The sequence below is a fragment of the Palaemon carinicauda genome, chromosome 35 (genome assembly GCF_036898095.1).
Source record: "Palaemon carinicauda isolate YSFRI2023 chromosome 35, ASM3689809v2, whole genome shotgun sequence".
Taxonomy (NCBI): Eukaryota; Metazoa; Arthropoda; class Malacostraca; order Decapoda; family Palaemonidae; genus Palaemon; species Palaemon carinicauda.
In genome coordinates, this window is record NC_090759.1 from 49,050,913 (window position 1) to 49,065,772 (window position 14,860).

Genomic DNA, 14,860 nt, shown 5'->3' on the forward strand with positions numbered 1-14,860 from the left:
ATGTTATGTGATTCATCCGAGTTTTGTGGCTATAATCAGCAAAAGAATACATGCAAGCTAATATCTAATTCCCCAGCTAAACCTATGAAGACTTGCAAGAAAAGAGTTGAAAAGTTTGAAATTGGAGAATTAGGTCAGTTAAGAGTAGTTCAACTTCATTAGAAATCTCTACCATCTTTAGTAAGTTTACTAATGGGGACATGAGGTTAATGATTCTCAATTTGATATAAATCTATTTTGCATCCATTGTATCAAGGGACTTAGTCTGCATTTAAGTTGTAAAATTGTCACTTTTTTCATTTGATAAGAATAGTGGTTTAAACCAACAAATCTAGCAAGGCCAAATTGGGAAATTTCCATCAGTTGTATTTTCTTGTTTTACTCATTACATTTCTTTAGAGATTAATACAGGGTGACTTATGGTTATGAATCATTAATACAGTATAGTACATTCTATCGATTTTAAGTAATATATGTGGAGCAAGGTGAAGTGGTTAGTCACTTTTTTGGTGCTGGGAAAGAAATATTGATAAACATTTAAGTGAGTTGAAGTCGTTAATGGCTACATTTTTTTATACTGTGCATATTGCCACTATGTTTTATTTTACTTTTATTGCAACCTTGTGTTGTTTACTGTGGTCATAATTTATTGATGTAATTAAGAAATAAAACAGTATATTTTGTTATTAACCATTTTCATTCAAGCACCTTTGTTTACCAGAATAAAACTACCATATATTTTCTAAATGAGGAAAACTACATAGGAACATAACCAAATATAGGAATGACCAAAAAGGAATAAGATTCTGTGCTAATTAACCTCCTTCCAATACTGAAGACAAATTTTCTTAGTACAGCCAAGCAAATGTATAATGTGGCTAGAAGAAAAAAAATTGTAAATGCATTCCTGGTCTTAGAGAAGTCAGTACTGATTAATTGGAAAAATTAATGTGCAAAGTACTCCTTACAAAAATAAAAAACCCATTACTTTAAAAAGTCTTACATTTCAGGTTGAAATTGAGGACAGATACATAAATTTTATAAAATTAAACTACCACCCCATCCAAAAGAGGTATTCCTCTTTGTGCAGTAAGAGGACCATACTTTTAATCCTAAACATTCAGTATAAATCTATAATTATTACCACCAAGAACATCATTGTTTATTTATATTCATAAGGTATTTGTGCCATTCTTCTTATTACTTTGTTGATGGTTACTGTGGTCATTTCCCTTTCACATCTTGTGTTTCTTTTTAAAGATTTTGAAATGGTGTTACTACATAATGCATGTTGGGAATGTTATAGATGAAGTTTTAGAGAGATGCAGTGTCCAGCAGCTTCAAAATAGCCTGGAATCTCAATAAATGGCATAATTTAAAAACATGTAATGAGAAGGAATGCCAAGTTGTTTGTCTGGAAAGTATTAGGTATGGAAGTAGCAGGAGGAGAACTAATATGATAGCCCAGAAAACCACAGTAATGAGACAGATGAAGACCTAAAGCAAATTTGAATTTTGGCAGAAAGTGTATAAGGCTGTGGAGAGAGACCACATTTTATCAAAACCTGTAAAGAGAAACTCTGATATGTATGTATGTAAATAGGCTGAAAACAATTGTAGCAACCTAAAACCTGATTTTGCCTGGTTTGAAAGTGAAACCATTTATGGACATATGAAATGGAGATAGTCATGGTTTATTCCTGTAAAAAATGTTCTTTTAAAATAGATCATGTTATCAGTGCTGCCGAGAACAACATTTAATCATTATCAAGGTATAGTCCTTTCTTTATGGCGAAGATTCAGAAGAGCAAAATCATAATATAGAACATAAAAAAGACTTTGACATAGAGAAAACATAACTAGGAATACAAAAACAGGGAAAATATAAATATACAGTAAAATGATACAACAAAAAAGTAAAAGAAAATATAAATCTCTACTCCTGTGATTTAATGGGATTAAGAAGCTGGTAGGAGAATCTGCAGATGGTGCAGGAAACAGAGAGACAGGTGAGTCCGGAGAACCTGCCGAGGGTGCTGGAGATACTGGCGCATGTAAGTATAGAGAACCTGCAGGTGCTGGAAATACTGGAATAGGCGAGTTAGAACCTGCAGAGGGTGCTGAAGATATTGGAGCAGGTAAGTCTAGAGAACCTGCAGGTGTTGGAAATACAAAGTTAGGTGAACCTGCAGAGGGTGCTAAAGATACTGGAGCTAGTAAATTAGGAGAACCTGCAGGTGTTGAAAATACTGGGAGAGGTGAGTTACGAGAACCTGCAGATGGTGCTGGAGATACTGGGTTAAGTAAGTCTGGAGAACATGCAAGTGCTGGAAATATTGGTATAGGCAAGTTAGCAGAAATTGCAGAGGGTACTGGAGATAATGGGGCAGATGAGTCTGGAGAACCTGCCGGTGCTGGAAATACTGGGATAGGGGAGTTAGGAGAACCTGCAGAGGGTGGTGGAAATACTGGGGAAGATGAGTCTAGAAAACTTCCAGAGGGTGCTGGAGATACTGGGGCTAGATGAGGTAAAGAAGCAGCAAAGGTAAAGGGTGCAGGATCTATTGCAAGAATCTACCTTCTTGAACAAGCTTTCCAGTTTAGTGTGGAAGTTACACTCCTCTTCTCCTCCAAAGAGCTGCTTGGAACGTACCAGTAAATCTATGACCCCTTGGTAAATCCTTTTGTACTTTGGTGTTGAGTCCTCAGCGTCAAATTTTGACAGCTCTTGCTGGATAAGTGTAAAACCTTCTGAAGCATTCATGGTAGTAAATCTCTCTGGGTTCTGGTCTTGCTATGCCTTTCTTCTCCTCTTCAATTACCTGCTTTTCAAGTTGAATAAGGTCCTCATCTTTTCCAATTATCTGCTTCTGAAGTTGAATGAGGTCATCAGCAGATAGCTCCTCTCTATGAATGACAGTATTTTTTTTTTTATTCTTACTTGCTAGGCTACAACCCTATTTGGAAAAGCTGGATGATATAAGCCCAGGGGCTCCAATAGGGAAAATAGCACAGTGAGGAAAGGAAACTTAAGGAAAAATAAAATATTTCAAGAAGAGTAACATTAAAATAAATATCTCCTATATAAACTATAAAAACTTTAACAAAACAAGAGGAAGAGAAATAAGATAGAATAGTGTGCCTGAGTATACCCTCAAGCAAGAGACATTTAACCCAAGACAGTGGAAGACCATGGTGCAGAGGCTATGACACTATCCAGGACTAGAGACCAATGTTTTGATTTTGGAGAGCTGCTTACCATAGCTAAAGAGTCTCTTCTACCCTACCAAGAGGAAAGTGGCCACTGAACAATTACAGTGTAATAATTAACCACTTGGATTTAGAAGAATTGTTTGCTAATCTCAATGTTGTCAGGTGTATGAGGACAGAGGAGAATATGTAATAAATAGGCCAGACTATTCAGGGTGTGTGTGTAGGCAAAGGGAAAATGAACCGTAACCAGAGAAAAGGATCCAATGTACTACTGTCTGGCCAGTTAAAAGACCACATAACTCTCTAGTGGTAGTAGCTCTGTAAAATCATCAACCTCTAAACCAAGCTAATTACTCAGTTCAACAACCTTCTTGGTGAGAGTCAATGGTCTCCTCAAAACCATGAAAATCATTCATGAACTTTGAACAGTTTTTTCTACACACAATTCAAGTTTATCTGCTTCACTTCAGTTCAAGCATTAGCAATATTCTTCACAGCTGAAAGAATGTTGTAGAACTTCTAAAAGTCCCCCATAGTCAAGTTCTGTTGCTTCTAAGGCCATAGAAAATGTCTTTCAAAGGTTAGGACCACAGTTTCTCATCATCTGGGGAACATTAAATTTTGTCATTAGCTATAGTAGACTGCTATTAGATTAGATTAGACAACAGAAATTTCATTCCTGGATCTTTTTCAACCATTTATAAAATTTTCATCAAGATTCAAGAGTTAGATCCTATGCAAATACCAGTGGTAGACAACCATTCTTCCCTCAATGACTCACCTTCCTGGTCCTTCGTTAAACAAACTTTACTATTTTGTAAGAAGTTCATTAAGGTCCCAGGCATACTTTTTACAGAGCTATCAATGACAAGTTCCAATACTTTGCTTTTTACCTCATTGGACTCATTTCTGTTCCTTGAAGGAGTTTGAATCTAAGGGAGTTTTAACTGTTCCTTAACTTATATTGTATCAAATTTTGGGGAACGTAGATCTACATATGAATATGTACAGTATCGGAGACATACCTTTCCAATTTTAGTTTTACTTGCCTATCCTTTATTATATGACCAGCATGGCAAGATACCTATGGGAGTCGTCGTTTGCAGTACACCAGGGGAAGCAATCCGCCTTTTGTGTTTGGTGTCGTGGGATGGGTTATCACCCCTCTTAGTGCCTCTATTTCAACAGTAGCGTCGTTTTTACTGTATTTCAGGGAGGAACAAGTATTCGGTGTCGACGGTGAAAGGCTTTCGTTCAGCCTTTAGCCTTGTGTTTAAGCTAAATGGAGTTAAACATTTCCTCCTCAACAGAATTGTCACTCATGCGGTATTTTGAGCATTTTTGCCCCAGTCGGAAGTTAGACCACCTCCTTGGAATGTTGTTAAGGAGGTGGTCTAACTTCCGACTGGGGCAAAAATACTCAAAATACCGCATGAGTGACAATTCTGTTGAGGAGGAAATGTTTAACTCCAGTTAGCTTAAACACAAGGCTAAAGGCTGAATAAAAGCCTTTCACCGTCGACACCGAATACTTTTTCCTCCCTGAAATACAGTAAAAACGACGCTACTGTTGAAATAGAGGCACTAAGAGGAGTGATAACCCATCCCACGACACCAAACACAAAAGGGGGATTGCTTCCCCTGGTGTACTGCAAACGACGACTCCCATAGGTATCTTGCCATGCGTTTCATAACTGGCTTCAAAAAGCCTCTCCTTGTGAGGGGTAGCTGGATAACCTCCAGGCATAAAGACGTAGCGATGGAATTGCTTGATGGAATATCTTCACGTGTAGTTGTCTGAGTAGATCGGGAAGTGGAGGGAAGCTCTCTTGGAGCCTTTGTGGGCAGATGTAGAAGGTCTGGAAACCATTCTGCATGTTGCCACAGCAGAGCTATGAGGGTCATTGCCAGATCTTATGATGTCCTTACCTTGTTTAATAGCCTCCTTATTAGGCAGAAGAGGGGAAACGCACAGACGTCCATTCTGTCCCACAGGTGTTGGAAGGCGTTCTGCCAAAACGCCTGTGGGTCAGGTACTAGAGAGCAGTACCTCCGGAAGCTTCTGGTCGATGGACATCACAAATAGGTCTATTGTCGGCAAACCCCTCAAAGTCAAGACTTTGTTGGCTATCTGTTGATTCAAGGACCATTCGAAGCCAACTATCCGAGTCCTCCAGTTCAGATTGTCTGCAAGCATGTTCTTGCCTGGGTTGAAGAGGGCTGTTAAGGCTACCAAATTTTCTTCCATCCACCTGAGGATTTCTACAGCCAGTTGGCATAGGAGCTGTGAAAAGGTACCTCCTTGTTTGATTATGCGGGACACTACCGTAGTGTTGTCGCTCATCAACACTGTGGTGTCCTGAAAGGAGCTGGTGGAAGAGCTTGAGGGCCAGGAAGGCTGCCCTCATTTCTAGGAGGTTTATGTGGCATGCCTTTCGGATTTGGACCAAAGCCCGGATGTCGTCAGGTGTAATAGGTGAGCTTCGCACCTTTCTTTTAATGCATCCATGAAGAGCAACAAATCCAGGGGAGGAGAGAGAAGGTCTACTCAGCCTCTTTACTCTGTCCTCAGACAGAAAGATCTTGCCTGGTGTAGTCCTGATTCTCATCCCTAGATATACCATATCTTGGACCGGTAGCAGATGGGACTTTTCATGGTTTATCAGGATCCCCAGATCCTGATAAAACTTGAGAAGATTGTCTCGATGGCGGAGAAGGTTCTTCCTCGAGTCCGCCAGAATCAGCCAATCGTCTAGGTAACGAAGGAGACAAATGCCGTTCTTGTATGCCCAAGGAGACACTAGCAAAAAGACCCTAAGGTCATTGACACCGATAGCATTTATTATATATGAAAAACAAAAGAGAATTCAATTAACACCATAAAAGTTAAGAAGTCATTATAATATTAAATAGTTTTCAGAAGACCTGCTTCTGAAATAAATCTAAAAATGTCGCTCGCATAGTAGGACACATCATGTCCAAGAATCTTGGCAAGGATGAACCTGCCATCCTCACCTTGAGCTTCATACAGATATCTATTTCTTAAGTTATTATAATTAGGGCATTCGGTCAACAAATGCCTCACTATTAACGACACTAAACAGTCCTCGCAATACGGTTGGTGTTGGCCCTTCAGCAGAAACTCATGTGTCAACCGTGTGTGACCAATACGAAGACGACAAAGAGTCGTCTCCCATTTTCGGGGTATCATGTTATACCTCCAAGGTGATATGATATTTGTTACTTCCCTTATTTTATTGCCATCTAGACTATCCCAGTGCTGTTGACATTTATTGCAAACCAATTTCTTGATGCAAGGTAGGAAATCATTACAGGGAATGGGATACCTCCTTGGTAGCAACTCGGATGCCGCATTCTTCGCCAGTAAATCTGCCTTCTCATTCCCAGACACACCTACATGTGCTGGAACCCAACAGAATCAAACTGTTACACCTCTTCGTCCAATAATAAAAAGCCATTCTAAAATCTTTAAAACTAGAGGGTTACTAGAATTAAAAACTTCTAAAGCTTAAACACTCCTTGCATCACTAAAAATTGTAAAATTACCCTCCTTTTCCAAAGCTATTTTCTCAAAAGCGGTTAGTATGCCATACAGTTCGGCAGTAAATATGGAAGCTGTTAGAGGAAGTGCACCTCTACAATTAAAATCATTACTATGTACTCCAAATCCAATGCCAGCATCAGATTTGGAGCCATCAGTATTTATAAAAGTCAATCCCCTATGTTCTGCAGCATGTTCCATAAAAAGAGACCTAGATTCTAAGTCAGTCATATTCTTCTTAACTCAAATAAAGTAATTACAAAAAGATACGTCAGGTAATTTCCATGGAAGCTTTGATGATACCTTGAAAGGAAGCACCTTAGTTCAACTATGTTCTCTAGGGCCTGTCACGGCCCTCCCCATTGATGAAGGGATTATCTAAATGGAAGACAACCTGTGAACAGTGGTTTTCGCACGCCTTTGTTTAATACACGACACCTACAAGGTGTTCGCGCGAGGGTTGTAACCTCTGCATTCCATGCTTTTATCTTTCTCTAGTATATTTGGAAGATTTATATTAGGAAAGGTACAAAGAAGGACCTTTCACCGGCCGTCACAGGCCGCCCCAGAAAATAACTGTTTCACCCGAAACCCAAAAGGTTGAGGAGAATTTGGGTGCAACTCAAAGTATGTTCAGTGCCTTACAAGGCTTGCAGTCTGAAAGGCTAAAGAATTAGGGAGTCTTTGGAATCTAAACCAATACTGAATAATACAGGACATTCGGTAAAGATCTAGAGGCAACTCCCCAGCATCAACAAGGAGACTTGTGATAGGAGAGGTTCTAAACGCTCCTGTGGACAATCTAATAGCAGCATGATGTATAGAATTAAATATTTTTAACCGGCTTGGGGTGGCTGAGGAGTATATTTTGCATCCATAACTAATTTTGGAAAAAATCAAGGCCTTGTATAATTTTAAAATAGTATTGCGGTCTGCCTCCCATGATGTATGTGACAATACTTTTAAAAGATTCAGAGCCTCAAGACATTTAGCTTTTGATACTTTTAAGTGAGAAACTCATGTAAGCCTACAATCAAATAACCCTAAAAATTTAGCTTCACTTGCACATGGGATCCGTTGACCTTTGGTGTATATATCCGGGTCTGGATGTACTCCCCGGATACGACAGAAATGGCCAATTGTAGTTTTACTTGTCGAGAACTTAAATCCATTCATATCAGCCCACTGGACATTTTATCAATAGAGAGTTGTATTTTTCTCTCAACCATTGCCATTCTAGCTCCAGCAAATGATATGGAGAGATCATCCACAAATAATGTTGCAAGAACATCCCAGGGAATGACTGAGGATATCCCATTAATTGCTAGTGCAAAAAGGGTTACACTCAGCACACTACCCTGAGGATCTCCTTCTTCCTGACACTTTCTCTCTGATAGAGCTTCCCCCACTCTCACTTGAAAAACTCTATGTGAAAGAAGACTGAATAAATAGTGGCAGCTCTCCTCTCAATCCCAAGCCATGAATTGTTTTAAGTATACTATATCTCCATGAGGTATCATATGCCTTTTCAAAGTCAAAAAAAATTGTCACATGGTGCTGTTTGGAAGCAAACGATTCCCAAATAGAGGACTCAAGTCGTATCAACACATCAGTTGTTGAGTGCATTTTTCTGAATCCACACTGAATGGGTGATAAAATACCCTTCTTTTCAAGGAACCACATCAACCTTGCATTGACCATCTTCTCCATGATTTTACATAAACAAGATGTCAATGCAACAGGTCGATAGTTTGCTGCTAAAAACTTGTCCTTACCGGGTTTCAAAAATGCTAAAATAATGGCTAGTTCCCAAACACTTGGATAACTATGATCATGCCATATTCTATTAATAATGCTTAAAATATATAACTTTGTATTAAAATGTACATGTTTAATCATTGCATATGGAATTCCATCAGGTCCAGGGGCTGTATCGTTACAAGTGGCAAGTGCCGAATCATATTCTCTTTCAGTAAAAGGAGAATTATATGAATCTTCCCTTCTTGTTGCGAAATTTAAAATTTTCCTTTCTTCATTGCTCCTATACTGGTAACCAGGAGCTGCTACACTCTTGCAAGATACATTAGAAAAATGATCAGCCATGGCATTGCTAATATCATTTGCTTTAGTCACATACTGACCGTTCACTTTCAGCACTGGAGGTGGGTTTGGGGTAAACTTTCCGGCAATCTTTATTTTCCTCCATACAGAAGGTGGTATTCTACTGTTAATGGAGGAAACAAAAGACACCCATGACTGGCGCCTAGCTTCTTTCATGGCGCGACAGAACTGTGCTCTACATTTCTTGTATATAATTAAATTCTCATCAGTCAAGTGTCTACGCAATCGTGTTAGGGATCTTCTTGTGGCTCTATGCAGGGCAGTTAGTTCTGAGGACCAACAAAGGACTGGTCATTGTTTGAATAACCCTGTTGTTTTGGGAATTGAATTGACTCCTGCTGTATGGAGAGTTCCATTCAGTAAATCTATGGCATCATCAATATTTTCAACCTGTTCTACATCCCCATCAATTTCGCTTAGCTCACAAAATTTATCCCAGTCCGCCTTGTCAAGATTCCATCGTGGCAATCTCTGTGAAGGTGAACCATTGTTGGTGTTTATAATGATTGGTGCATGATCACTAGTATGCCAATTATTTAATGTCCTCCAATCGAAATCAAGAAGGCAGTTAGAGCTGGCAATTGAAAGGTCAATGCATGACAAGGTACCTGTCTGAACATGGAAGTGCATGGGCTCTCCTGTATTAAGGAGTCCGACATCCTCATTTTCCACAATTGTTGAGATGATATTGCCCCTGTGTTTGCCAAAACATCACCCCATAAAGGATGTCTACCATTCATATCTCCCAGTAAGAGAAAAGGTTGAGGGAGTTGTTGAATGACCTCTACTATATCATCATATAAAATATTATCATTTGGAGGTAAGTACAGAGAGCATATTGTATATTTTCTCCATATATCAATTTGTACAACCACTGCCTGCAGGAGTGTACGAATAGATAAGGGTATTTGGGGAACATCTCGACGAACGTATATGAGACTTCCGCCATGGCTCCCTGCTTGTTGATTATATGGTGTTTTATAGCTAACATACTCTTGAGGACTCGGAGTGTTAGCATCAAGCTTACTTTCCTGAAGACATACATTATGGGGAATGTTCATGAATTAGGAGCTCAAGTTCTTCATATATTCCCCTTAAACCCTGACAATTCCATTGCAAAACAGAGGAAAAAACTATGGTTTATTTCTTGGAAGAACTTTTGGATGAAGTCTTCCCAATAGTAATTTTTGACTCAACACTATTTCCTGTTGGTTTTATTAGAGAGGGTCTTGATAAATTGGGTTTTGTGTTTATTTTCATTTTGTCCTTTTGATCTAATTGTTGAGGGGGATGGTGGACCTCAACTTGAATTTCTGATTTATTTAAATTTTTCTGGTTGATCAGAAACATCAACAGACAAAACATCATATTTATTTGATGTCATAACTCTATTTCTTATGAAAGGGGGTGAGAGAGATGGAGGTCTCTCTCTTTTACGATTAATAGGTTGTGAGTTACCAGGATTTGTACCTTCCCCACTACAAGTACACCTGATAACTTGGTTTCAGGTGGAATCTCCATTAAATCAGGCATGGATATGGCCTGGTAGAGGTTAGTAATATACTTTGTAATGGGAGACAAAGGTTTGATAGTGGTGGGCAATGTCTTTTTGTTGATACTAAATGATAAATCTTTAGGAGGAGATATTCTTGTCTTATTATGCAGCAATTTATCAGTAGATGGAGAATTCCTTTTTCAAGAACTACCTACAGTAGTAGGTGGGCGAGATGATTCCCAAGGAACTTTTTCTCCTGTTTTTAATGTCTTTGCATAGGTATTAGATTTGTTGAATTATCTCTTGGCATGCCCGACACTTTCATGTTCAGAATTTGATTTATTGAGGGCAGCCTCTTCTAATTTATAAAACTGGCAGCTCCTATAATTAGATTTATGATTAGAGTTGCAGTTTAAGCACCTTGCCTCAAGTGTACATTCTCCATGGTAAATATTGGAGCAAGTATTACAAATTTTTTCATTCTTGCAAACTTTGGAAGGATGCCCAAATTTAAAGCAATTATAACATTGCAGTGGCTTCTGCTTAAAAGGTTGAACTCTAATCCTTTCATTTTCTATGTCTATGTGGAAAGGTACATCAGCATCCCGGAAAGTAAGAACAATCATTGATGTTCCAGGTACTTTATGTACTTTCCACACTGATAGTGGACACAGCCAATATCTCCTCTTCGGTAAATTCAGATAGATCCCTATTGAAAACCACTCCCCTTCCATAGCTAAAGTTTAGATGTCCAATTTTATATAATCATTTGCTGTCTTCAAATTGGACAATATAACAGACTGTGTGTATGACTTGGCCTTTATCAAATAACTTTTCTTACCGAAACGAGATATATCTCCAAGTGCGATCGTTCCTACCTTCCTCTGAAGAAATTTGCAGATCTTGAAATAATTTTTCGTCCCTCCTGTAGATTGAGCAAGAAGCCACATTGGTGGTTTTGGCTCTCTTTGGGATGGCATATCTACCTATATATTTTTATCAATCCAGTCTGCAGGTCTGTAGACATCCAGATCTTTAGGTGCCCCATCACACAAAGCACCCTTAATATGACAAATTCGAAGATAATTTGTATTTTTCCTAACCATACAAACCTTAGCTATTTACAGAGGGGTTACCTTTTAGCGCAGCTGAAATGGCGAGCCATTAGAATTTAACGAGGATGTATTACCCCTGCGCTAGTTAACGGGGGGGGGGGGGGGGGGGGGGGGGTTAGGGGAGTGGTAGCTAGCTACCCCTCCCCCCCTCACCCACAGATGAATGCTCACTTTCACTTAGAGGTAGGACTTGTCTTGGGGGACAGGGCTGGCGGGCAAATATGTGTAAATAGCTAAGGTTTGTATGGTTAGGAAAAATACAAATTATCTTCGAATTTGTCTTTTGTTCCGTAACCGAAATACAAACCACGCTATTTACAGAGGGTGACTTACCCCTTAGGTAGGGTGGAAAGTCCCCAGCCATACTGGCTTTGGCTTTACCCGGGTACTCAGAATCCGAGTGAGTCGCACTCGAGAAAAGGAGTCCCTGCACCTGACAAGTTCCTTGCTCCGCAAGGAACCTTGTGGCCTACGTAAGCTTGTGTGTGAAGGAAGAAATGTGACCCGTCCTAGGCAGTTGACCTGGAGTTCCAGAAGGAACTCTGGGTTAGGACGTTCCCAATACCACCTCGTCAGGGTATGGGGGACGCGACAGTATTGACTCAATACTCGGAACACAAGGAAGCATGGTTTACCTGCAGAGGTTCGAGGTCAGCTATGCAGAGACCAGGATGCTGCTTCCCCGTAGAGGGGATGATGAAGAAAGAAATAAGAGCCAGACATACTTCTTTCGTTCATGCAGACTAAAACCTGATAACAATGCCCTCAACCTTCTGCTACCTGTCCAAAAAGGAGCCTGAGGTTAGACCAGCTGTTGTGTAGCCACCACAGAGCGATAGAAAATGTATCGAGACTCCTGTGGGTCACGCCCTGCAGGAAGCGGGCTGCGAAGGTCATTAGACGCTTCCAGACTCCAGCTTGTAGCACCTGCGTCACAGAGTAGTATTACTCGAAGGCAAGGGACGTTGCGATGTATCCAACATCGTGCTGTAGGGCGACGTGACGGGGGAGGGTCTGGAGACAGGTCGAGAGGAATGTCCTTGAGTCTGGGCTGAAGAGGTATACTGGTGACTCTCCCCCGTGTCCTCCTTGTGCTCCCAAATCGGCTGCAACTGAGGACAAACTGCAGCTGTTCCCAGCGCTAACCTCTCGATTCCTTTACTGGCAAGAAAGAGAAGGTCTTGGGACATCAGATACAGAATGGAGACTCGAAATCTTGAATGAATTGGACCGAAGGGCCGGGACCCCCAGATTCTGAGTCAAGCCAACAACTCAGGAGCGAACCTGAATGTTGCCTTCCCCTCTTCCTTAGAAAGGGGGGAGTCGTAAGAGACCAAGAAGATTGCTTACACACTGGCCGTGGCCAGAGTGAGCAGGAGACCCAAGGCGGAATACAATCCGAGGCCTGTCGTAAAGGGTCTTGAGAAGATCTCTTAAAGGACCAAAAGTCCGAGCCATGCTCCAAGTTGGAGGTCTTCCTCCGACTAGGGCAGAGACGATCGTAGCTTCGCATGAGCGAGGATAGATCCAGCGGGCAGGAAAAAGTTATTCCTTTAAGCCTGAAGGTCAGGGAAAGGCTGAGCGACAGGCTTCATTGCCGAGAGCGGAAAGGAGTTTCCTCCCGCCGAAAGGCAATAAGACCGTTATTGCTGGAGAAGAGGCCTCAAGGGAAGAGGTATATCTCCCACGGCACCAACCACCTTAGACTCTTCACTTTGCCTGGAAGACCCCTGTGGATGACTATCGCAGATGACGCGACCTCCGTACCGCGACTGTAGCGGGTTGTCTCTTCTTGAGGAGGAGGCGTAGTGTCTCCAGGCATGAAGCCGAAGCGACGCCCCGGTTCGGGAGAGATGTCGCAGTGTGGTTGCTTGAGTAGTCTGCGCCGTGGGAGAAGCTCTCCCGGGAGTTCCGTCAGGGGAAGCAGAGGGTCCAGAAACCGTTCTGCGCATAGTCCCAGTGGAGCTCTCCCATTGAAAGGTTGACAGACAACCTGGTCTTGTTGAGACCCATTGTCCACAGACAAAAAGGAGGGAAGACGCAGGCGTCGAAGTTGTCCCACCATCACCGGAATGCATCTTGCCAGAGTCTCGGGGTCTGAGACTGGGGGGAAGAACAGCGGAAGCTTGAGGTTCCAAGCTGTAGCGATCAGGTCCCCCAGACCAGTACTTGCTGGTTACCCAAGGTCAAAGACCCCCAGGTACACTCTCTCTACGAGACTCTGCTCAGATAGTCGGAGAGAACATTCCCCTGCCTGGAATGAGAGAGCCGATGGTGGTATTGAGAGAATCTCAATCATCCCGGTATCTCTACTGCAAGATGTGAAGGTGTGAAAATGCGTCCCCTGCTGGTTAGAATACGCCAGAATCATGAAGTCGACGCGCACGGGGCGACTCGGCAGGAGCTGTAGGATCTGTAGAGGGGCCAGACTAAGGCCCCTAAGCCTGCCTGAATGATGGAGAGGTATCCTTCAGGTCTTGACCATAGGCCTGGACCGGAACATGCACCCCGCCCCCTTCCTTTGACGAGTCCGAGAACAGCATCAAGAATGTGGGGAAAGGACGAGAATATCCACTACCATCAAGAGGCTCCATAGGTCAACACCCATTGCAGGTCTAATAGTTCCGCTGGTCCCATAGGGGCCAGGAAGTCCGGTTAAACATTGTCTGAAGCCACCGGAACTTGGACCGCCCCACATGGAACTTATCCTGAGGCGACCGTTCGGACTATAGACGGGTCAATGAGGAAAGGAGAACTAGGAAACGTTCCAAGGTAGGGCTGAAAGCTCTGCTTGACTGAGAACAGGTACTGCGACTCTCCTCAGTCTTGCCACAGTCAACTGAAAGGAAGGCTCGGAGGATGTGGTAACAGAATCTGGCGTCCCCAGGTGGTCACCCATCCAAGTACTGACCAGAACCGACGTTGCTTAACCTCGCTGGACGGACGAGAAGCGGGGTTTCCAACGTGGTAAGGCCGTTGACTCAATATCATGGCCAGATACTCCAGATGTTGAGGCAGAGGAAGAGAAGGCTCCAAGCAAAATATCATGAGCCCACACTCATGGTAAGCATCCAGAAGCTTGTCCCGGCGCTGAAGAAGGTCGAACCCGAGCCTACCGGAGTTGACCAGCCCTCCAAACAGCAGAGGAGGCGGAAGCCTGCACCTGAGCGGCCAAGAGGAAGGCAGGGAGAGTTCTCTGGGGAAAAAAACCTGCTATGCCACGGCGGGATAGCCACACTGCATCATAAGCAGGAATACTTGCAGTCTAGGCTGAATTCGACGAGCTCCCTGGAAGATGGATGGAATGGAAACTGAAAGTACCCGTCCTTCCTATCCAGGGTTTAAGGAGTCCTG

General features: G+C 42.1%; 1 protein-coding gene and 1 pseudogene across 1 annotated transcript; one reads left to right on the forward strand and one right to left on the reverse strand.

Annotated features, from left to right (window-relative positions):
• On the forward strand, positions 1-2,527 carry LOC137627276 (uncharacterized). The gene is made up of 2 exons (XM_068358356.1): positions 1-144; positions 1,964-2,527. The coding sequence occupies exons 1-2, from the start codon at positions 1-3 to the stop codon at positions 2,525-2,527; spliced, it is 708 nt and encodes a 235-aa protein (XP_068214457.1).
• An 11,841-nt stretch (positions 2,528-14,368) lies between these two features.
• On the reverse strand, positions 14,369-14,487 carry LOC137628026 (5S ribosomal RNA; annotated as a pseudogene).
• Positions 14,488-14,860: the final 373 nt, after the last annotated feature.